This window comes from Hesperophylax consimilis, chromosome 2 (genome assembly GCF_061612785.1).
Source record: "Hesperophylax consimilis isolate HC1 chromosome 2, BYU_Hcon_1.0, whole genome shotgun sequence".
NCBI lineage: Eukaryota > Metazoa > Arthropoda > Insecta > Trichoptera > Limnephilidae > Hesperophylax > Hesperophylax consimilis.
In genome coordinates, this window is record NC_142837.1 from 16,003,850 (window position 1) to 16,027,432 (window position 23,583).

Here is a 23,583-nt window from a genome sequence, read left to right on the forward strand (position 1 = left end):
GGCTCTTTCAAAGAAGATACGTGTAAACACTGGCAACCGGCAAGTAGGCTCTTTCAAAGAAGATACGTGTAAACACTGGCAACCGGCAAGTAGGCTCTTTCAAAGAAGATACGTGTAAACACTGGCAACCGGCAAGTAGGCTCTTTCAAAGAAGATACGTGTAAACACTGGCAACCGGCAAGTAGGCTCTTTCAAAGAAGATACGTGTAAACACTGGCAACCGGCAAGTAGGCTCTTTCAAAGAAGATACGTGTAAACACTGGCAACCGGCAAGTAGGCTCTTTCAAAGAAGATACGTGTAAACACTGGCAACCGGCAAGTAGGCTCTTTCAAAGAAGATACGTGTAAACACTGGCAACCGGCAAGTAGGCTCTTTCAAAGAAGATACGTGTAAACACTGGCAACCGGCAAGTAGGCTCTTTCAAAGAAGATACATGTAAACACTGGCAACCGGCAACTGGCAACGTTATGTATAAATTTTCATTAAATAGCGAATACGTTTTTACTCCGACAGCCCACACAAAGTGAAAATTTCCCCAAAAAAAACGACAGTACGAATTGCAGCGAAATGACAAACCTCGCTCAAGTTCGCATCCAATTTCCACTTCCTGCTCCACAAAGGGCGCGACTTTCTGGATGCAGAAGGGGTGCCCATAAAGTCAGTAATTAAAAATATAAGGGTGGGAGAACAACCCTCTTCGCTCAAAGGGGGGCATCTAAGAATTAAGAGAGACGGAAAGAGATGCATAATATTAATTGCATTGCTATTTTAGTATTATAGACATATTAATATTATTATAGTTTGTGTTACAGGTTGACTAGGAAGCATCCAGAGTTATATTATATCAGGTGACCGGATAAATCATCAAAATGATAATTCATCACATCTTTAAAAAGTTATATAAAGTTATGGAAAGAGATGAAACAAAAACCTTATTAAATGGGTTAAGTAAGTTAGGTTAGGTTATAATTTTTTTTCATCGTTTTTAATGACTAGCACTTTTTAAAAGTGTGTTGAATAGTCACTGTGTTGAATTAGCGTGGAAATATTATATCAATAAAATAAAATACGTATATTATGTGACAATATTAATAAAAAATCTTTCAGTTTGGTCAGGATAATATAATAATAATAATAATACTTGGATGACTTGTATAGCGCCGTTTTTGTGAAAAAACACCTCAATAATAGCATGGGGTTGGTGTTGGTTTTTTACAAATGAAGTGATTTAATATTTTTGACACATTGCAGTGAAATATAGTTTCCGGCCGCCATGTAAATCTCTATATTTGAACTTTTAAATCGGCATTTGCAACTTTGACTGAGTAAGTGTTTATTTTTTATGATCTTATGTGGCTTATATTGTTTTGTAAATATGTAAAAAGATAATGTTAACAGTAGCATTACAAAATATAATAATTCTAGTTCACAAATTTCAACGTAAATTCTTCACAGGAATCACTAATTGTGAAAACGCATTTTAGATCAATTTGCTTTAAAATGTTTGTATCGTTAAGAGTATAAACTTCTGGCTAGTTATTAAAAAAACTATTAATGAGTAGATATATGATTGTCAGGAAAGCAATCAAAATAACATTTATAAGAACAGTCTTATATTATATGACCATATTACATACATTATGTGTGCTAAGAACCTGTGAAAGAGGTTTAAAATATTCAAGTATGCAATTTGCAACATTTGAGTACTTTTCGTACAAAATTTGTCTCATTCAACAGGCTTATTGCAGTGGTAAATAATAAAAGAAGAAAAATGAAATAAAAAGCCTGCAGAATACCGCATCTGAATGTAGGAAGAGGATAGGTAGATACTTAAATCTCAGGCCCGCATTATAATGAAATATTCAACGTGGGGGTAGCTCCCCGTATCTGCAACTACTGTAGTAGACACTGATACATCCCGCATAGTAACGTCATCAACATCCGTAGTAGAAACAGACTGTATGGAAAAGTATAGCGGCAGAGTCGGTAGGTACCCAAGCTACTAGTGAATAACGCAGCGAAAAATGTGCACTTTAAATGGAATATTATAAATCCGAGCATCCGCCTTTCTGGGAGCAGTGGCAAGGAAGGCAAAATGGTGGAGTTGAGTGGTGTGGGGTCGGGTTGATTATATGGGAGGGTTGGATTTAGCGGGACTCTTCGAAAAAGGAACGTACCAATCGGGAGACGAATTAATATATTTTTCGCAGTTCACCCCGTAATTTTTTTTATAATGATTTTTTTATATAAAATTAAAACACAAACCTTTATAATACGTTTGTGAAATTAAATATGTGTGATTTTTTTTTAATTTCGTAAAATGTGGCAAATATGGTTTGCAAGAAAAAAAATCATTGGCAAGCGATTTAAAATAAACTTTACCTATGTGTGCGTTTAATATTTTTAATTGCTAAATCAAAACCTGAAAGGGCCTTTCATTAGCCTTCAAAAACAGTATTTCAGTTTGTGATGCGTTCAAAAACAGCAAATCTGTTTGAAATTTAATACAAAGTGGTAATGTATTATTATTTAGTATAGGCCCGAGGGGTGAACAACGATTTTAGTTCACCATGTCGAGTTTCCGATAAATCAGATTCCGAATGCACCACTGCGACCGTCTGGCTTGGATGTGAGAGGGCAGGGGTGTAGCGGGGAGGCGTTCTGTTCCGAATGAAAAAATCTCCAACCCGTCGAGCTTTAGAATAATACGGGGGGAAATTTTAAAATTCGAGAGAATTACTTTTCCCGCGTTTTTTGCTTCGTTTTATTTTTATTCCCGTGCGCCGTGCGGGCGTACCATTGTTCCCGGAGGCTTTAAAACTTTTAAACTTTCGTGATTATAATATTATTTAAGGAAAATATAACTAGAAAATACTTAAGGCCATTAAAGACACCAATGTGTCTACACGCTGTCAGCTGATGGACATTATAATTTCGAAGTAAAAAAATTGTATAAACTTCAAAAGTCGGAATAAATTCCCAAGACATTAGTTTTTACCAAAAACGAACAATGATTGAATAATTAAATTAAATGAAAAACTTCTTCAGAATCTAGAATCTATCAATCCAACAGCGAGATGAAACGAAACAACGAATTTAGAATTTGTCAGTAAATTTATCTACACATTCTAGTGAAAAGGGAGGTTAGGTGTGGTGGCAAGTCTGACCTTAAAAGCTTTCATCGAACATTTATTCAGTAAGAGCTCTTCTAGCACCCAAGATCCCAATCATCTTCTCCCCCTCACCACAAACATAAAACTATCGACCCTCTCCAGATATTGTAATTCTACTTTTTCCTGCAAAACCATTCTACCACTCTCATCCCCATTCCTCCCTGGAGAATAACGATACCCAGCGACGAATAATATAATACAACCTACCCCGGGAATCAACTTACCCCGGGTTGCAGCTTGCCTCAAATCTCCCTCACCCCCCACACCCCTTACAGAATGACAGTAGATATTCCACCTGTGCGTCCTCCTTACAAGGGTTGTTTATTTACCCCACGACACTCCTACCAGGGGTGGTTTAACAACCATTATGAAAGGAGTAATTGATTGCATCACATAAAAAACACACCCTAATGCAAATGTGAGTACTTGTCTAGAACCACGGGTCATTTTTTAAAACTTGAGTTACTGTATAGTGCTCATTAAAACTTGAGTTACTGTATAGTGCTCATTAAAACTTGAGTTACTGTATAGTGCTCATTAAAAGGCCCAGGTAACTGAAATACAATTCAAATGGTTTCGTGTATATTTGCAGCACTAAAATTACTTAATTAATTATTCTAAATGGTAAACTTTAAAATATAAGTATAAACTAAACTTTAAGTATATTTGCGGCACGTTCCAGAGTGGAAGATACTCTCAGTATCGCCCTGGTGTAAGACAGTAATTCATAATTGAAACGTTGCTTGAAATGGATTTGACCGTATCTGGTGACCAGATCTGAATAGCCAGGTACTTCCCCTACCTTCATCTTCCCCATCTCCTTCCCCTCCTCACTACCTTCAGCCTCACAACGTACCCCGATTGGAAATGCCATAATCTCACTGTTTCCAGACGGATGGGAGCAGTTGGGACTCTTGTGCAGTTTCACATAAAAAATAATAATTAAAAAATACATTGAAAACGTTGGGTACATAATAAGTACGTAAACCCATAAGTAAACGGACTTCATTATTGCACAAAAGCACAGAACTCTCTCCTTCCAGACTAGTTGGTAGGACTGTGATGACAGTATGTTTTTGGAAGTAAATATTTTTTTTTTCAATTCTGCAATCCCGCAAATATTTATGAAATATTCTGAAAACCCTGATTACCACAATGTACAAAGAAATAACTTCCAGCTGTAATAGCTGGTAGCTGGTCGTACCTATAAAACGTGATAAAACACTGAAAAGTTGTAAAAAAAAATAACACAATATAGTCTTTCTTTTACGAAGGGAAAACACAAGAAGCAGAAAAAACCGAGAGAAAGGAGAAAAGGGGAAAGCTAGTAGAATTGCGACCCGGGGCAAACAATATCGCTCGCCTGAAGAAATGTGGAATAGGTCTGGAATACAGACAGATGCGCTCCATAAAAGCGGGGAGGGGAAGACATCTATTCGTATAATATATCTTTCTCATCACTCCCCCTTTTTCTGCTTAGTTCTACCCTCCTCGCAGATTATCGTCCGTCTCCAGACAACATTGTTCGGCTGGAGCGAAATTTCCAAACAATTGGCAACCCAAATGTCAATATCCTGCCCTCTCCCCACTTCTGCTAGCTACCAGCTTGGTTCGAGGAGATTATTGGAGGTACCCACATCTCCATTTTCTTACGCTGCGAAGGTCAAACTTTGAACCCAAACTGAATACATCGAAAATAATGCGATTAACTAAATTTACACGACAAATGCGAAAAACTTACGAAACTGTAGAGAGGGAGGAATTATACGCAAGAAAAAACCCTTTAAAAGTTTTAGACATAAACAAATATCAGGCCAAAAAGAAATGATCAAATCACGATGAGAAAGAACGGATGATATCCACGAACCCCTGCATACAATCAAAAAGAAATGATCAAATCACGATGAGAAAGAACGGATGATATCCACGAACCCCTACATACAATCAAAAAGAAATGATCAAATCACCATGAGAAAGAACGGATGACATCCACGAACCCTGCATACAATCAAAATTTTGCTTGAATTGGCATTGTCAAGGAACTAGATTTAATTAGGCAATATTTCTTAACCTTCTATTCACTCTCGCAGTGGTCACACTGGCTCCTGGCATTCAGCTATGAGATATTCACATTAAAAAACAAACGTTTTCGCACAAGATGAAAGGTATATCTTGGCTATAAAAATTAGACTAAATATTCAGGTTTCTGGCACCGCTCGTGGCACAGTTTAAGGCTTCTGCGGCTCCCGCCCCTTTCGCTAAGCGCCGTGAAGCCTCCATGGGGGGGAAGGGGGGCATGAAAGCCTTATCTGTATTTCGCTGAATAAGACGTCTATGGACCCCTCCGAGATGGGGTGCGGTGAGACTGTTACATAAACTTGAGTGGATTGCCCGGCCGCCCGACTTGCTCGGCTCTACCCCCTTCAACTACCACCCCCACGCTCACGAGACCTGATTAGCCAGCCACACTGCCACATTAAGGGTGGAAAGACGGTTACTTAATAAAATCATATTTAACGATGTATTCATTGGGGCTTCACCTAACCTTTTCTCTAGATAACTACATACATACATGCAACTAAGCATTTTGGTAAGTACCCAAAGAGTCAGACTAGCCACAACCGATATAATTTTAACCTTCCTTTTGAACTAGCAAGCCTTTCAAAATCTTTCCGTATTTCTGTTAAATTGGTACTAAAATCGGCTGATATAAATGAAATGTAAATAAAACAACTTCAGAAAATACTATGTACATCTATCTCTACATGTTAGAAACATTTTTATTTAGCCAATAAAATGAAATGAAACAAAAGTAGAAGTTTAACCTTGTATTTACACTTACCCCTCTCCACTCTTCTCTATTAGCTTTTCTTCTAATAAGCAATAGGGAAAGGAGTGAAAATACGCGTTTTTCTTCCTTTTTATTGTTTGCTAACAATCCCGTCGTCCTCTAAGCGTGACAAGGATGCATACAGCCTAATTTGAAGAATTAGTATTGATTGTGATTATTGTGATGAAGTCACCATTTTGCATTTAATAAATTCATATTAAAATGTAACACGTAATAGGTACCTATACTTATTTGAAAATAATCAATAAACATATCTGCATGTTTTCCAAATGAAAATATGTCATGATTGGCTTATATCAATAAACTATTGATTTTATCAATATTACACCTTATAAATCAGAAAGTAAATAAGTATCAATTCAAATATTATCACAATTAAAGATCTATTTTAACCAAGTTTTATATTTAAAATGAATCAATGATTAATGATATCAAAAACCGCCATCTTGACTAAGATAAGATAAAATTGTTGAGAATATTCATTTATTGAGACTTATTGATAATGATACACACCAGTTAAGGCACTTGAATTTATGAAATATGTAATCTAATGCATCACTATCAGTAAATTCATTTTGCAACCAAATAATTATAAATAATTTTAATCTCGAAATAATTTCGTAAAAATTACAAAAATACCAAGTTATCAGAAAAGACCACTAATAGATCGTTTATTGATTGGATTTGATAAAACGCGTGTAAATCATGAAACGATTTTCGTAATAAATTTAAGGACGGGTTGCTTAGGAGAATTTGAACAATTCATAAAATTTCAAAGTTTATTTTCGGGTTCTGTGAAAGTTCTATTCAAGTTCTGTTATTATATCATTATAGGCTAGTTGCTTGACAGAACTGAAATAAAAACAGAACTTGAAAAATCTTTCACAGAACTTGAAAATTAACGTTGAAATTTGATGAATTGTTCAAATTCTCCGAAACAACCCGTCCTTAGTGTTATGAGGGGACAAGTTGTATCTTTAATTCGATGAATCGTTTAAATTCTCCGAAACAACCCGTCCTTAGTGTTATGACGTGACAAGTTGTATCTTTAATTCGATGAATTGAAAGATAACTTAACCTTTGGTAGAATGTCCCACAATGTTTATTTGTATAACCCGTTACAAGGTAATCATTTTTTTTTTAACTTTTAGATTTTATTCTTTGAATGAACAAAATTAAGCGAAAGTGATCAGGTAACGAAGAATAGGTATATTTATTTATTTATTATTATTATTATTACACGCCCTAATGGGCTTTTACACACTACAAAGTTGAATAGTAGAGTATCACAGTTATTATAGATTCTACAAAATTAAAACAATAAAGGAAACATAATACAACGAAAAAAGAAAAAATATTAAATGTTACAACAAAAGCAAATAATAAAATAAGATACATTAGTAAAAATGATAAGAAGTCTCACATAAATAGATATTCAAAATAAAAATAAAAATATATATATTGCGGAAATTATAGATGTCTATTTGTGTCTCGATCTATAAAAGAATTGAAATAAACAATATTTATATTGATTATTTTTAAGATGATATACAGGGTGTCCGGAAACTCGTAGTACAAGCGGGAAACTGGTGAATCTACATCACATTTGGAGTCGATTTTGTAGTATATTTTTTTTTTATTTGAGCTTTCGTTATCGAGTAAATCGAGTTTGAAGTTGATTTTTTTTTTTTTTTTTTTTTTTTTTTAATCAAATTCTTATAAATTATTACTGAAGATCTTAAAACTAAAAACTTAAAACTTAATTAAAACTATTTGAAAGTAAAACAAATGAAGAAACTCGGATTTGAAGCATTATTTTGAAATCACCCTTCATTTAACCCGGTGTAATCATAAAATATTTCTGCTCTGCAGGGTTAAAACATCTGTTATTCAACCCTAAACACCAGAAAAAACTTTAACCCTAAAATAGCCGAAAAATATTTTTTTTTGGTTTTTTTTTTTTTTTTGAAAATGCTCAAATCAAAAAACTTTATGTTTTTTTGGGTTCCCCATGTGGTGTAGATTCTCCAGTTTCCCGCTTGTACTACGAGTTTCCGGACACCGTGTATATCTCCCAGTTCAGAGTATTTATTTCCGAGACTGTGAAGTCTTGGAATTGGGGAATTTTGATAAGACAGTGTCCTGGTGTTGTAAAAATAAAAGGGTAGTAAATTTCGGCAAGATCTTTTGGAAATGTGGATGCTGATTAATTGGAGTAACTCAGGACAGTCAATTTTGTAATGAAGTATTTTATGTAGTACTATTAAATCTGTGTTTATTCTTCTTTCAAAAAGTTTTAATAGGGACAATTTATCTAGTAAGTAGTTATAATCAATGTTTTCTACAGGAATATGCAATTTATAGTTTATATACTTCAAGAACTTATGTTGAATCTTTTCAATATTATCGGAATGAATATTGTAAAAGGGAGACCATAATGTAGAGTTATACTCTAGTTGGCATCTAACAAGGGTTTTGTACAACATGATAAATGTGCCTAAATTATTTAAGTCTTTTGAAATTCTCAAAACAAATCCAAGAGTCTTAAGAGCCTTATTGATAATGTTATTAATATTATACACAAAAGTTAGTTTGCTATCGAACAATATACCTAGGTCAATAATTTCACTGACGCAATTTAAGTTTTAATCATTTAATGTATATTGAAAAAATATTGGATTATTTATTTTGTAAAAATTAATGAACTGACATTTCTTTATGTTCAATGCAAGTTTGTTGATAGAGCACCATTCAAAAAGATTTCTCAAATTAGTTTGTAATATAATGCAATCATTTATGTTATTAATCTCTTTATAAAGTTTCAAATCATCAGCAAAAAGTAATACTTTTATGTTAGTAAATATATCAACAATGTCATTTATGAATATAATAAAAAATGGGCCCTAAATGAGAGCCTTGTGGCACTCCACTTGTGGCTATAAATGTGTATGAATTTGTGCCATTTATTTTCACACTAAGACTTCTATTGGACAAATAACTAATAAACCAATTTAATAAACTTCCATAAACTCCAAGTGTGGCTAATTTATTAATTAATATCTTGTGACACACCTTATCAAAGGCCTTGCTAAAATCAGTGTATATTGAGTCAACCTGGCATCCGTTTGCTAAAGAATTGGATATTGGATAAAGTAGATTTATTTGAACAAAAGCCATGTTGGTAGGAAGTTATAATTTTTTGTATGTTGGAAGTTATCTTAGAGAGTACAATTTTTTCAAAAAGTTTGGGTATCGCTGATTGGATACATATCGGTCTATAATTTGTAATGTCCGTTTTGTCCCCTTTTTTAAAAATAGGTGTAAGAAAACTGTGTTTCCATGTATCAGGGAAACAACCTGTTTCTTTTTTTTATAGTGAATACCTCACAAGAGTCCCAACTGCTCCCGTCTGGAGCCAGTGAGACTATGGCATCCCCAATTGGGGGATGTTGTGAGGCTGAAGGTAAGTGGGGAAGAGAAAGAGGAAGGTGGGGCAGTACCTGGCTATTCAGATCTAGTCACTAAACACGGCTAAAGCCATTTGGAGCAACGTTTCAATTCTGAATGGTGGTCTTACACCAGGGCGATACTGGTAGTATCTTCCACTCTGGAACGTGCCGCAAATATACTATATATTATTTTAATTAATTAATTGTGAAATAACACAAATTAATCAAATAAAATTTATTTGCGCACGCCGGGTTCGAACCCGCGACCTTCGGAATGGCAGTCCAATGCGTTACCACTGGACTATGCCGGCCGACTGATTCTAGAGACTGATTAAAAATTAGGAAAAGAGGAACAGTTAGGCCGTTTAAACATTCCTTAATTAACACCGGTGGAATATTATCAGGTCCAGCATTTTTTCTAACATCTAACAAATTTACATGCTTTTTGATATCATTAATTTCTATGCGTATTTCAGATATATCCAGACTAAGATTTGATGAGAATTGGGGAATTTCGTTGCTAGGTATATCCTCTTCATATACAGACTTAAAATAATCGGCGAATAAGTTAACAATGTTTTCATCATTACAACCAATTTTCCCATTGAAGTTCATACAAGGAGGAATACCCAAGTTATTATTTTTTTGAGAATTAGTGTAATTCCAAAAATGTTTTATGTTTACACGAATATCATTTTCAATTTTATCAATATAATTTTTATAGCACAATTTTGAGATTTTACAACACTCCTTTCTTAACAATTGAAATTTATTGTATATTGCGGGAAATGAATTACTATTCGTTGTTCCGGGCTGCAGTCTGAAGGGCCATGATTGCCCTGACGATAGCCAACCTTCTACAGGAGAGGACACCAGCAGAAGAACAGTACTGAGTATTGAATTGAAATATTTCATTTCAATAATGAAGGATTCAGTTCAATAAAGGAGCAGTGGCGGCTTGTGACTTCTGAGTGTGATAGGGTGCTTTTATTTGAGTTGATAGTTTGAAAAATCGACATTATTGACGTTGTTCATTCCAAAACGTTTTTTTTTTTCTAAAATTCGGTTTTTGTAGAATTATTATCATGAAATTTCAGTTTGGCAGTGCACTGCACCGATTTCCTGAATATCTTCATATAATAACCGAATTTTCGACAAATATATGTCTTTTTTAAATACTAGCACTATAGTACACCCAAAAATCACTGCTGAAAGTCGCTACTGTAAAGGAGTAATTTCCCAACTGAAATAATAATTCCAACGTTAAGTTACGTTTCGTTTTTAGATGATGCCATCGCATTATTTGCATTCCGTGGAGTGGTCTGCTTCGCGTGCAATCAAGATGCCACTTCTCTGAACGTGATTTGTTGAAGCGAAAGCGTAAGCCGTACAAATAATGAGTCACAATAACGAACTTTTTTTACTGAGAACTCGACAATTCCTACACTTCAACTTTGTAATACTATTATTTGGTGTGTTTCAACTTACTAACGGGCGTATAAACATGGTATACATTCAATTACTCGATACCTAGGGGCAGGGCTCGCAAATCTTGTGTACCTGCGTGTATGCAGTATTTATAGTAGTGAGGCAGAAGGAGATCCGAGAGTCGTCTGTGTGGTAAAACCGTGGACGGAATAGGTCGGTGACGTCCCAGGACGGCATGACAAGGAAATAAATGACTTGTAGAGAAAGTTCACCTAGGTATTTATTTGATGCAATACAAGATTCCCAAACTGCCCTAAGTCAGTGGGACTACCATTCCCATTTGCAGGTAATCTGGAATGTTCGAATCAGCCGTCGGCTCTGGTGTAGCCGGGGGTTATGCCAGATGTCGATCTTTGTTTATTCCTATTTTTTTTATTTTATTTTTTAAAAGAAAGACAAACATTCCCGGGTTACGAATAACCCAACAATGTTTGAAAATCTCCTACTACCACCACAGAAAGCCGAAAATGCTGCTTGTGTTGTGATGGAGGACTTAGCCAGCCGAGGAATCGAACACGCGACGCTCGGGTGAGACCCAAGCGCTATGCCCACTCAACCACTGACCGGTCAGTGACAAAAGTTAATTAATAAATATTAATTGTAATTAAAATGCCTGAATAATGTGTTACGCCTTTGTGCTCCTCGAGAACATCTGATTTTAAATTTTCAAGTGATGAAGGTTTCCAAGTAATCAACAGTTAAGAAAAAAGTGGACTGTTGCTATAAAAGAGATAAATATAAACCGATAAAAAATTCTCATATTAGTAATAAATAAATAATTTTACTCGGTTAGACTACGTGTGCCTCTGGAATTTTGTTCTAATCGTAAGCAAAGCACCCACAGTCTAATTTGAGCAAAAATATATTTCAATTGCAATATTAATATAAATATGTACGAGTAGACAAATGTCTTAACCTCACATTTCAACTTCCGTCTGAGAAACTCGTTTGAAAATAGTTATTTTTATCGTACGCCGCCAAACTGAAATTGAAGAGGAACACTTGTTTCTCATCTCACTCTGTTAAAGTACGAGTAGTATAGCAGTAGTTACAGTACACACTTTAACAGCAAAATAATCTGAAATAAGTAGAGTTTATAAACAAATTACTGCGTCTTTCCTTTTTCCCAGTTACTTCTTGACGCTCCAACCACCTTAATTATCAAGCACATAGCTGTCATGTGACGCAAATTTCCCCCAACAGCACTAGCGCCACCTGCATCGAGCTTTCCAGAGCATCTGCCATTACATTAGGAGAACGTTGTAAGGTTTATGATTAACTGGTTACCATATAGGTACGTAGCTGTAGTTACAGCTTCATGGAAGGCTAGATTCCGATTGGTGGTCTTTTATCAAGGGATAAGGTTCTGAGAGCATGGAAGAGAATGTATTCATACCCAAAAATACCGTTTTGTATAAAGATACGGTTTTTTTAATCTAATAGTAAGTAAAACGTAGTTGGTTTCAGATCGGTGCGCGGTGTCGAGAGAGAAGAACGGAAATAGGGCACCGTCATCAAACCGCCGCTAAATACAAGGAAAGAGCGGATTCCTTATGATCTGTGAAAGTTTTAATAGGTTTTGGCCCCGGTCCAAAGCGCTTGTGTCGGCGTTTTAACTTCCGATGGGGCATTACTCGTAGCAGGCGGGTACCCACGGGCGCACTCAAACTAACGCTAATTAGCAGCATATACCTATTATGTTTCCTCTGAATCCGAGATAAAGGATTCAACACTTAAACAATAATATCTGTATGCTCGCGATCTTGGTCAATTAGTGATACTGATAAGTAGACGATTTCATTAAATCTTACGCATAAATGGTTCACCCAAAAAAGCGTGATTTAGGTAAAGATGGCAAAAATCTTCTGTCTCTTTGGGCCATTGAAAATTTTTATCTGCTCAAGAGAGATTTTCAACAAAAGTGAAAAAAAAATCATAATTATCTAAAACATAACTAAATAAATGTACTTAAGAAATCGTGTTCATGAGCGCAAGAAAACTGTTGAGAAAGACCTTTGCCGTGTATTTACCGCAAAGCAACAAAATCTTCAGTCACTAAACCACGTGTTGAGGCGATGCCATACGTAGTAATGCAAAATCATGTGTTTTTGGTTTGAAAATTTGCACGCCTAGAAATGTTTCAGATGCTTTAATTAAATACTGCGAGTAGAATAGATCTTGGCCTTTAAAATAATTGAGTATTTTTATATTGGAAAAAAATTATATAAAGGCCTATGAAAACTGCTTTAAAGTTCAAAATCTCCTACTTACGAACCCATTTTCGGTTATAATTTTATTGTATAATGTGGTAAATTAAGTTATTTATAAAATGATCGAAAAAAAAATTAAATATTTATGCCTGAACATCCACAAAATAAAATAAAAGGCACTTTTTGGCCATGTATTTTTCTTGCCTAAATCAAAACAGGCGGATGGTGTTAAGCGGAAATTTAAACCTTATCGCCATCTACGTAGGAGTTGTTATTGATAGCGGCTCAATTAAAAATATTAGAAGACGTAGTGCATCGCCTTAATGACTTTAAAATATTAATAAAATGTATTAGGTACATATTATAAGGCCATTACAAAACAAGCCGAAAACCTCTACTGCGATTTACTAAAAGCTCGTAAAGTTCCTCGGAGAATTTAAAACTCATATTAAGGACGATTATTTTAGAAATATCTTGAGCTTTATAACCATAACAAAGCGTAGGCGAGATGTGCGATGAACGACTTGTGAAGTTATCTCAAATATAATCTGTATGCTGCGGCAATTTATCCACGAGACAAGCGGCATCTAAAGATTTCAAATGGCCCGTGATAAATTATGTCTGTATTTATACACAGTGTTAAAAGTGGCCAGCAGATTATCCTGCATTCCTGGTAATAGTTTACAAGCGAGATCTTAAATCCTCAGTCAGCTCAAGCGCAATTGGAGCAGTCCGCTCCGGGCGCAGAATCAAAACAGAGCAAAATCATCCAAATATCATTGATTACAGTAATCATCTACCTAGGCGTCAATTTAACTCACGCCAGGCGCCGTTTGGCTCAGGTGTCTAGTCTCGGTAGTGACATAGACTGTATGCCCTGGCAATCGTTTCTGTATTAATTCAGCCATATACAAATATGTTTGTTTTAATGTGCAATCGAACGTCAAATAAACGCGAATATTTATAACTTTAATGGTTAACGCATGAAAGGCGTCAGCGGCAGTTTAAAAAACGTTAATTTAATTTAACGAGATTCAAACAGATAAAGAGGTACGATGGTGGAAGAATATTTTCTTCAATCAGTGGTGTATTAATTAAACGTTAAAATTGTGTTCAAATTATTTCAGCTGTATAAAATTATTGGGGTCTTTCTTATATCCAGAGTAACGGTAAACTAACTTCAAAACTTTCAACTCTTTGATTTGGGAGTCGTCTCAGGGCACGGCTCCCACAAAAGCTCTTGGATATAATGCAGTATTAGACTCATCTCTCGTTACTGACTAATGGCCGGCTCAAGTTCTTGGAGAAAGATAAGTTTTGCAGCAATTCTGGGTGCAGAGCACTCTCAAAAGGCGCTGTAAAAATATAACTTGGACTAGACTAGACGATGGTTTGAGCCTCAAAAGCAAGCTGTAAAGTAGGATTTTGAAGATAGATTTCATAAAAATCCACCTGTTAAAACATGACTGAGAAATGTACTAACTCCATACTCCCAGAAAAGTGGTAGTTACCCACTTTATCCATATTCATCCTTGCTGCGATACTTAATACAAACCACCTAGAGTATTTATATTTTGGAGACTTTGGTTGTTATCCCTGGCTATATGCATCAGCCTTTTAGTCTGATATGCTAGATCTGATATGATATTCTCAAACTGCTTAGCTGATAACACCATACAACCTTCTGAAGGGCCGTATCTGTATGTATGATTTAATACATGTTCCCGACAAATTCACGCAGACACAGGACTTAAGTTGTTCCGAGATGCAGATTTAACCTACCATTGGTTGGTAATGCCGCTCCGAAAAATGTTTCCACTATTAAAAAACTTGTATAGAAATATATTGAAAGAGGTTAACTTATATGTGCTCCGTATGTCCGCTCCAGGCAAATGAAGCGGACAATCCGAGTGCCGAATTGCCAAGGCGCTGATAATACCTAACACCTAACAGTCCCAACACATCATGTTATGATGCAGAATTATAAATCATAACATGCTAATTCCGTTCCCCAGCTACTTATATTACGAAACAGCACACATATTTAAAACCCATGCCCGTGAGAAGGTATAGTACCTAGTCGATATCTGCTTTCTGCAAAGTATGATTCCACCGGACGAGGGTGAATAATACCACAAATGAGTATTTTTGCTTTCCTTCTCTTTACATATAACTTTTGTTCCTGAGACCTTTGTAACTAACATTCTCTTGTATTTAGCAACTGTCCGAGAAGCAATTGACTTAGCAATCATCCTTGAGACTATTTGTTTGACCCAGGGCAGCCTTGGGACAAAAACAAAATACTAGGTTAGATAGGTTACGTTAGGTTAGGTTTACATGTCTTTTTTCATCACTTTTAATGACTTTTTAGCTCTTTTTAAAAATGTGTTGAATTGCCACTGTTCTGAGTTGCCATGGAACTGTGAATTATTATTATGTACATTTAAAAATTTAAACGCTTTTCTATAATTATCTGTATATTTATTTGTCTCGTCTCATTTGCAGTTTTTGTTTCGAAGTTAGTCTATTTTGTTTTAAAAAAAGGTTACTAATTTTGTAAAAATCTGTTTTTTTAAATAACGGAGAACATCCAGATTGTACACAGGTTCGTATTTTAATAATTTTATATTTACCCACAATTACCAGTTCTGTACTATGTTAATGTTATGTTAAGTTATGTTGAGACACTAATCTATAATCATCAGTATATTTATACATAATCAACTGTATATTTATAAATAATCAACTGTATATTTATACATAATCATCAGTATATTTATACATAATCAACTGTATATTTATACATAATCAACTGTATATTTATACATAATCATCAGTATATTTAAACATAATCAACTGTATTTTTGTTGTTTGTTTTTGGGGTGTTATGCCGTGTTGCGCTAACTCCTTCTTTAGCCGACGTTTCGGACAGCGTTGCAGTGTCCATCATCAGGGCAGATCCGGTAGATCCGAAGATGTGTAAATTTTGGTTGTCGAGTTTGTGCTTATTTATTTGTGGCCTGGGCCCGTCCAAGTGCGAAATGGCAACGGAAGTGGCGACATCTTGTGGCGAATTCTGAAAGCACAGTATTTATGATAGCCTGGGGCCCATCCAAGTGCGAAATGCCAACGGAAGTGGCGCCATCTTGTGGTGAATTCTAGAATTAGAAAACCGATTGACAGCGGTTAGAGTAGATGTACCCAGTATCAAGGTATAAATGCAATGGTTTTATATTGTATTATTATATGGTATTGGAGTATACTTAGACATGTTATTTGCGTTTAGCTTTGGTGTAGCCGTCAATTACCGGATACCAAGAGCTGTTGAGCTTAGCTCCGTCGTCTCTATTGATATTAAATGGATTTTTGTAGATTTCAATTGCCTCCATAATCAGGCGTGATCTATAAGTTTTGGGTCTTCCCAGGACCTCGGGAGCAAATCCAAAGTAATGGCCGGTTTCAATTAAGTGTTCAGCGATTGCCGATTTATCAGGGTGGCCAAGTTTACAAGCACGAAAATGTTCTGCTATCCTTTTGGAAATCGTCCGCTCTGTCTGGCCTATATAAACTTTGTCACAACCAGAGCAGCTGAGTTTGTACACTCCATCTGCTTCCAGAGGAAACTTAGTCTTTGCAGACCTCAGTAGGTCTTGGATTTTGGTGGTGGTTCCGAAGACAGTTTTGATGTTTTCTTTTCTCAACAGCCTGGCAATTCTGTCTGTCACATTGTGAACGAAAGGCAGGAAAGCACAGCCTTTTGAGTCTTGTTCAACTCTGTCTTCGTTTGTTGTAGATTTGGCTCTTAAAATTTGCCTAGTCTGACTTGCCGGGTAACCGTTGCGCTCCAGTGCATCGGTCAGTTTTATAAGTTCTGCTCCAAGTTTTGTTTCTTCACATATTCTGGTCGCTCGGGTCACCAACGTACGGATAAGTCCTCTCTTCTGCGCTGGATGGTGGTGCGAATCAGCGTGTAAGTATCGATTCGTATGAGTTGGTTTCCTATATACGGTATGTCCTAGGCTACCATCGTGTTTTCTCATCACCTCCACATCTAGAAAAGGCAGGATTTTATCTTGGTTTTCCAGCTCCATTGTGAACTTAATTTCGCTGTGGAGAGAATTAAGATGGTCCAGGAATTCGTTAAGTTTCTCCGTTCCATGAGGCCAAATGGCGAAGACATCGTCGACGTAGCGCCACCATACTTTAGGGACAGCTGAAGCTGTATCAAGTGCCGCTTCCTCAAACTTCTCCATAAAGAAGTTGGCTATTACTGGCGATAACGGACTGCCCATTGCAACTCCCTCCACTTGCTCAAAAAGTTCACCCTGAAACGCAAAGTATCCCGTTTTGAGGCAGTGTTCAAAAAGTTTGCAGATGTCTTCCTCATATATCTCACTGAGCATTGTCATTGAGTCTTCTAGAGGCACATTTGTGAAAAGAGACACGACGTCAAAGCTGACCAAAATATCTCCTTCCTCAGTCTTAACCTGCTTAAGCTTACTGATCAGATCTGTTGAATCCTTAATAAACGATTCGGTTTTTCCAGTTTGCATCTGCAGTAATCTCGAGAGGTGTTGGGACAGTTTGTATGTAGCTAAGACGACGGAGCTAAGCTCAACAGCTCTTGGTATCCGGTAATTGACGGCTACACCAAAGCTAAACGCAAATAACATGTCTAAGTATACTCCAATACCATATAATAATACAATATAAAACCATTGCATTTATACCTTGATACTGGGTACATCTACTCTAATCGCTGTCAATCGGTTTTCTAATTCTAGAATTCACCACAAGATGGCGCCACTTCCGTTGGCATTTCGCACTTGGATGGGCCCCAGGCTATCATAAATACTGTGCTTTCAGAATTCGCCACAAGATGTCGCCACTTCCGTTGGCATTTCGCACTTGGACGGGCCCAGGCCACAAATAAATAAGCACAAACTTGACAACCAAAATTTACACATCTTCGGATCTACCGGATCTGCCCTGATGATGGACACTGCAACGCTGTCCGAAACGTCGGCTAAAGAAGGAGTTAGCGCAACACGGCATAACACCCCAAAAACAAACAACAAAAATGCTTTTGGCCGTGAGAATCTAAAAACTTACATAATCAACTGTATATTTATACATAATCAACTGTATATTTATACATGATCAACTGTATGCGTTTGTTTATCTATCTCATGTAAGTTTATCAGTTTGTCTTTTTCATGTAACTGTAATTTTGTTTAGTACAAAAATGAAACTAGTTTAAAAAAAAGGGAAATCTTTGTACGGCCAAGATCAATGTTAATGGATGAAAGCCAAAATAAATAAAATCAAGAGAGGAAACTCGAGATCGTCGTGAAGTTAACGCCGAGACAAATGCGATTATGAGCAATCAAACGGCTCGCTATAAATGTGTGGATCGCCAACGCTATAAATCCGTTCACTGGCTATAACACGCGTATGTAACTTTGGCCGTAATATCTCGAGTGAAAATTAACGTTTATTATTCCCTGAAAAGATTGCAATTCATCATTATTGATTACGAAATACAATTTTTGATGGCCAGAATTAAGATGCTGATTTTACTCTTCAGATTAAGTTGAAGCGGGTTGTGACCTGCTGCATGTTCTATTCACTTGTTAAAAGTTTTATCTACAATTAAGTTGTATAAAAGCTCGCATAATAGTGATTTTAGTACGGACGATTCGTTATTCTTAAGTACACCGTTGTGAAAAGAGAAATGGTTCAAATTCACATTCAATTATTGGCATTGGTAGGAAGTACTTTATGATTACTGTGAGTAGATATTAGATATATTAGTAATATGGTAGAGAAACTTGATATAAACATGATAACCCAAGAGTCAGGAGCTTCGAGCTCAGTAAATGTAAAGGTTAGGTTAGGTAAGGTTTGTAACTCCGATTTAATAAACTCTAAAAGTCAGATTTGCTTTAGCGCTAAAGTACCTAATTAATTCATTGCTATTTTCGACTAACAGTGCTTTTCACCAGTCGCTAGGTATATAATTGTAATAAACGCCAAAAAACCAACCACCTGACGGGAATAAAATACGAGGAGCACAGAAATGCTACAGGGTAATTTGTGTTAATTTCCAGAGTGGCGCCAAAAACACAATTACATAAATATATACTCGTATATATATAAAATCAAAATGTTAATCTGCAGAAATATCATTAGGTAATTTCCATTTATTTATTGCTCAGGGAGTTGTTAAAAATCGCGTAACAGGAAACCGTTAATATTTTTTTAAAGACATGATTTTCTAGTAATAATAATGATAATATTCTAATTTGTGTAGTCACATTTTTGCTGTTCACAAATTCAAGGGAGAATAAGTTAGAATTGAAAAGAAAATATTTTAAACATACTCAAGATTAAACGAAAATTTATAAAAAAGAGGATATTTTTTATTTACAGAATATCGTTGGCCGTGAAAAGTTTCAAACACGTGTAATAAAATGAAAGAAAAACAAAGAAGTTTAAAAAATGTTAAGTTATGCAGGGATACGTAGGTTACGTTAGGTTATTATTGTAATTTTATGTAGGAATGGAAGGTGAATATAACAAAGCAATTTGATAAGTTTGTTAATGTTATACCAAGAATGTACGTGCGAATTGTGAGAGTGGGTTTATTCCTGGTTTTAAAATTACGAAACTAGCTAATAAAATGCATGTACAACACAACGCGCGAATTATTCACTGGACAGGAGGCGTCTCGTTAAAAGAAGTTTTATCTCTCGATATTTACCTCTGGGTGAGTTGCTCTCGTTAGATGCCTGTGTCATACGATTGTTGAAGATAATGCGTATAAAACCAAATAATACACGACTGCATGTTATATTTCAAATTACTGAAGACGAGTAAAATAAAAAAAATATGTTAAATTGCTTTCGGACATAAATTAAAAGTAGATAATGTAATCAATTTTACAATGTTTGCAAAATTTGCAGAATCCTCCATACTTGATCACTTTATATTCACAAAAAGTTGTGACGATTACTAACTGTGATTTACCAATATTGTCTTTATGGACATGTTTTTTTTATTTTATTAAATAATTAATCAATTTATGGAGTATAATCATTAATGTTAACTAAAATAATTCATACAATTAGTTTTCACTGCTATTGATTTTTTTAATGTTCCTCTTCTATAGAAGCTGGCGCTTGTATCTAGAAGAGTGGTGTGCATCAAGATGAAGAATATTTAGTGTTTGTAATTATGAATATTAAAATTAATAATTAATTAAAAAGATATTTTCATCATTTTGGAATTTTTTCATTGAACTTCTCTTTAATTGCTTTTAGTAGGTGTTTATCGTTTTCTATTGTTCTGATATTTTCGGGTAGGCTGTTGGAGTATTTTTCCCTAGATATATGTAATGATGTTGAGCAAAAGTGGTGTTACATTTTTGTGTTGGAAATATATGTTTTTGACGAGTACGGCTTTCAGTTAAAAAGCTGTGATTTTGTTTTTCTTTTATTATTTGAATTATTATGGTTTTTTGGACAAGATCATTAAATTTGAATACTTTAAATTCTTCAAAAATTAGGTCTGTTGGATAATCTCTTGGTTTTTTCAATATTATTTTTATAATTAGACTTTGTACAATTTCAACAGGGAGTAGATTTCTTTTGTATGCAGCTCCCCAACTGAAAACAGCGTATTGGAGATTTGATTGTACCAAAGCGTGGTAGACTGATGTTAGAATTTCGAATGAGAGAAAATTTCGAATTTTCAAAACTATATAAATTAATTTTCTTATTTTGTTGACGGTTTGGTTAATTTGATCTTTCCAGTTTAGGTTTTTGTCTATTATTATTCCAAAGTATTTAATTTTATTTGAAATTTTCAATGTGGAACAGTTTATTGTACAGTTTTTTATTATGTTTTTTAAAATTGTCATGTATAATTATGTCAAAATTTTGTGGAACGTCATTTGATTTTATTGCAAATGGTATAAAGTGAGTTTTTTCACTATTTAGAGATAGTAAGTTTATGTCAAACCAGTATTTAAGAGTGTTCTATGACTTCTGTTGCATTTAGTTTTACTAATTCCCACGTATTGTCACGTTCAATGATGACTGTATCGTCAGCATAAGAGTCTACGATGAAGTGTTTCAGAAAATATCTCGTTTAAATATAAAATTAATAATATTAGATCCAGTACCGTACCTTGTGGGATTCCATAATGTACATTAAGGTTAACGGATTAATACGATATGTTGAAAAATTCAACGCTTTTTAATGACGTGCGCGTTTTACGATTTTTTGTCATTTCTTTTGGCACACTGAGCACAAAATCAGTAGAAGTATGATCTATACTAGTTAAGAAAACTGATGTCGTCAATTTAATTGCATAAGACCTTTCGACTCGTAGGCCTTAGACAGGCCAACGAAATTGACTATCTATCCAAGGAAGAATTTAGATATTTGACAAAGTTTGACCAATCTCACTCGAAGTAGGGGACAATTGACCTTACTTTGGGCACACAGATACGCCCAAAATGCACTTCTATCCCTTCAATGTATCTGGGAAATCTGGTGTTGTGCACTTATACACCACTAAATCCATTGAAAGAAGAATCTACACGTTTTCTTTATATTTACATCTCATACGCGGCTAAAACTTAGTATTGCTTATTTATTAAAATCGTGTTAAAATCGTGATTGCTAGCCATTTCTAGCAAACTATTAGGACATTCAGAATATATCATAAAACGTGTTCATGCAGCTGCGATCCTAATAAATATAACGACGAAATGCGAAAATATTAGAATTTTTATGAATGATGTTCCGACATCCCCATAACACATTCGTGTTTTACTGAAAGTTTGTTAGAAAACCCGTTAATTCATTCGTTAAAGGCCTGTTATGTTTTATCTAGTATGTTTTCAACCGGAATAGGAATAATTTGACGAGATTTTGAATAAATTAGCAATATTTTATATCAGTAAGTTTTCTGCTTGTAAGAGTCTTTAAAAACACCCCATTTGATAATTAAAACTTAATGTAAAAATAAAAACTTAAATCTCTATTCGAATACAGCGTGATCTCGTTATTGTGAATCATTTCAGTATATTATGTGGAAATAAGTATCAAGCCATAAAATTCATATTTAAACTGAAAGTTTAAATCGGTAAACGAAACCGTCGCATAAACAATTATAAGTTCTGAAAGTTTAAACCAGTAAACAAAACCGTCTCAGAACTGTCTCATAAATAATTATAAGTTCTGAAAATTTAAACCAGTAAACAGAAGTGTCTCCGAACCGTCGCATAAACAATTATAAGTTGTGAAAGTTTAAAACAGTAAACAGAACCATAGCATAAATATCTTTAACTGCAGCCCATAAAATAATAATTAAATAATAACATAAAATCAGTTTCGCATTTAACATAAAAGCTTTTATTACATAAAGGTCGGTACTCACATGTCTTTCTTCGGCGGAACTTAAGCCTGCATCTCACGAAACAATTTCATTTATTTTCACATTGATTGACAAACAATAGAGATTGTTGAACACGAATATCGAGAGCACATTTTACAGTCGTGGGGAAGATCAACGCAGAGGATGAAGACGGCACATGAAAAAAGAAAGAAAATCATCATTATAGAAACAAATACACAAAAATGATTATAGGTTACTTATTGCACCTACATTGCAATGTCGATAGTACCTAAAATAATTCACTTCCATTAAATTAACAGTGTTCCTATGAACACTGATTCTATTATCAGTAGAAAATAAGACGCATCCAGAATGGTTAGGTTTGCGTTTATGCAAGGTTGGTGGAGTAGGTTAAAGACTTATGTTAGGTTAGGTTTAATATGTAGACTTTTTAAATACCTTTTCTGGCGTTTTTGTGCGCTGGGGAAGTTGGTGAGAAAATTTTAGGTTAGGTTAGGTTGTCTTTTAGTCTGGGTTTAAGTTAAACCATGTATGTATTTAATCGTTTACAAGAAATTAGCCACATAAAATATATATTTTTTAATCTGTACAGTTCCTTTTCGTCGACTTTACCTCACATTAGGGATGTGAGGTAAAACGAATAATTCTGATTGAATTCAAGACGGCAGAGGGGTTAAAGGGGATAGAGGGGAAATGGGGAAGTTTACACTTCACCAATTAAGTGCATTATATGCACTCGATTTCTGAAAATAACGATGAAAACACATAAATAACACTACTGGCGCTTAAAAACTATTTTCATAACATTTTTCCTTCAATCATGTAGAATAGAGTAGAATAAAATAGCCTATAGGTAGGTACGTGTGTAATATTCTCAAACTGATTCACAGCCCGAGAATATCTTGCTTCTATGTTATCTTTTTTTTATATTAACTCCACACAGGAGGCCCTGAAGAAAATAATTTCCCTCAGGGCCTATGTCAT

At 35.0% G+C, this 23,583-nt stretch overlaps 1 protein-coding gene across 5 annotated transcripts in view; it reads right to left on the reverse strand.

Moving 5' to 3' along the window:
- LOC149425730 (protein groucho-like) overlaps positions 1-23,583 on the reverse strand; it is a 358,855-nt gene that overhangs the window by 65,149 nt on the left and 270,123 nt on the right. For all 5 annotated transcript variants that reach the window (XM_089641419.1, XM_089641413.1, XM_089641399.1 and 2 more), the window contains exon 8: positions 22,621-22,646. In XM_089641419.1, coding sequence (XP_089497545.1) covers positions 22,621-22,646 — 26 coding nt within the window. The remainder of the gene's footprint in view (positions 1-22,620; positions 22,647-23,583) is intronic.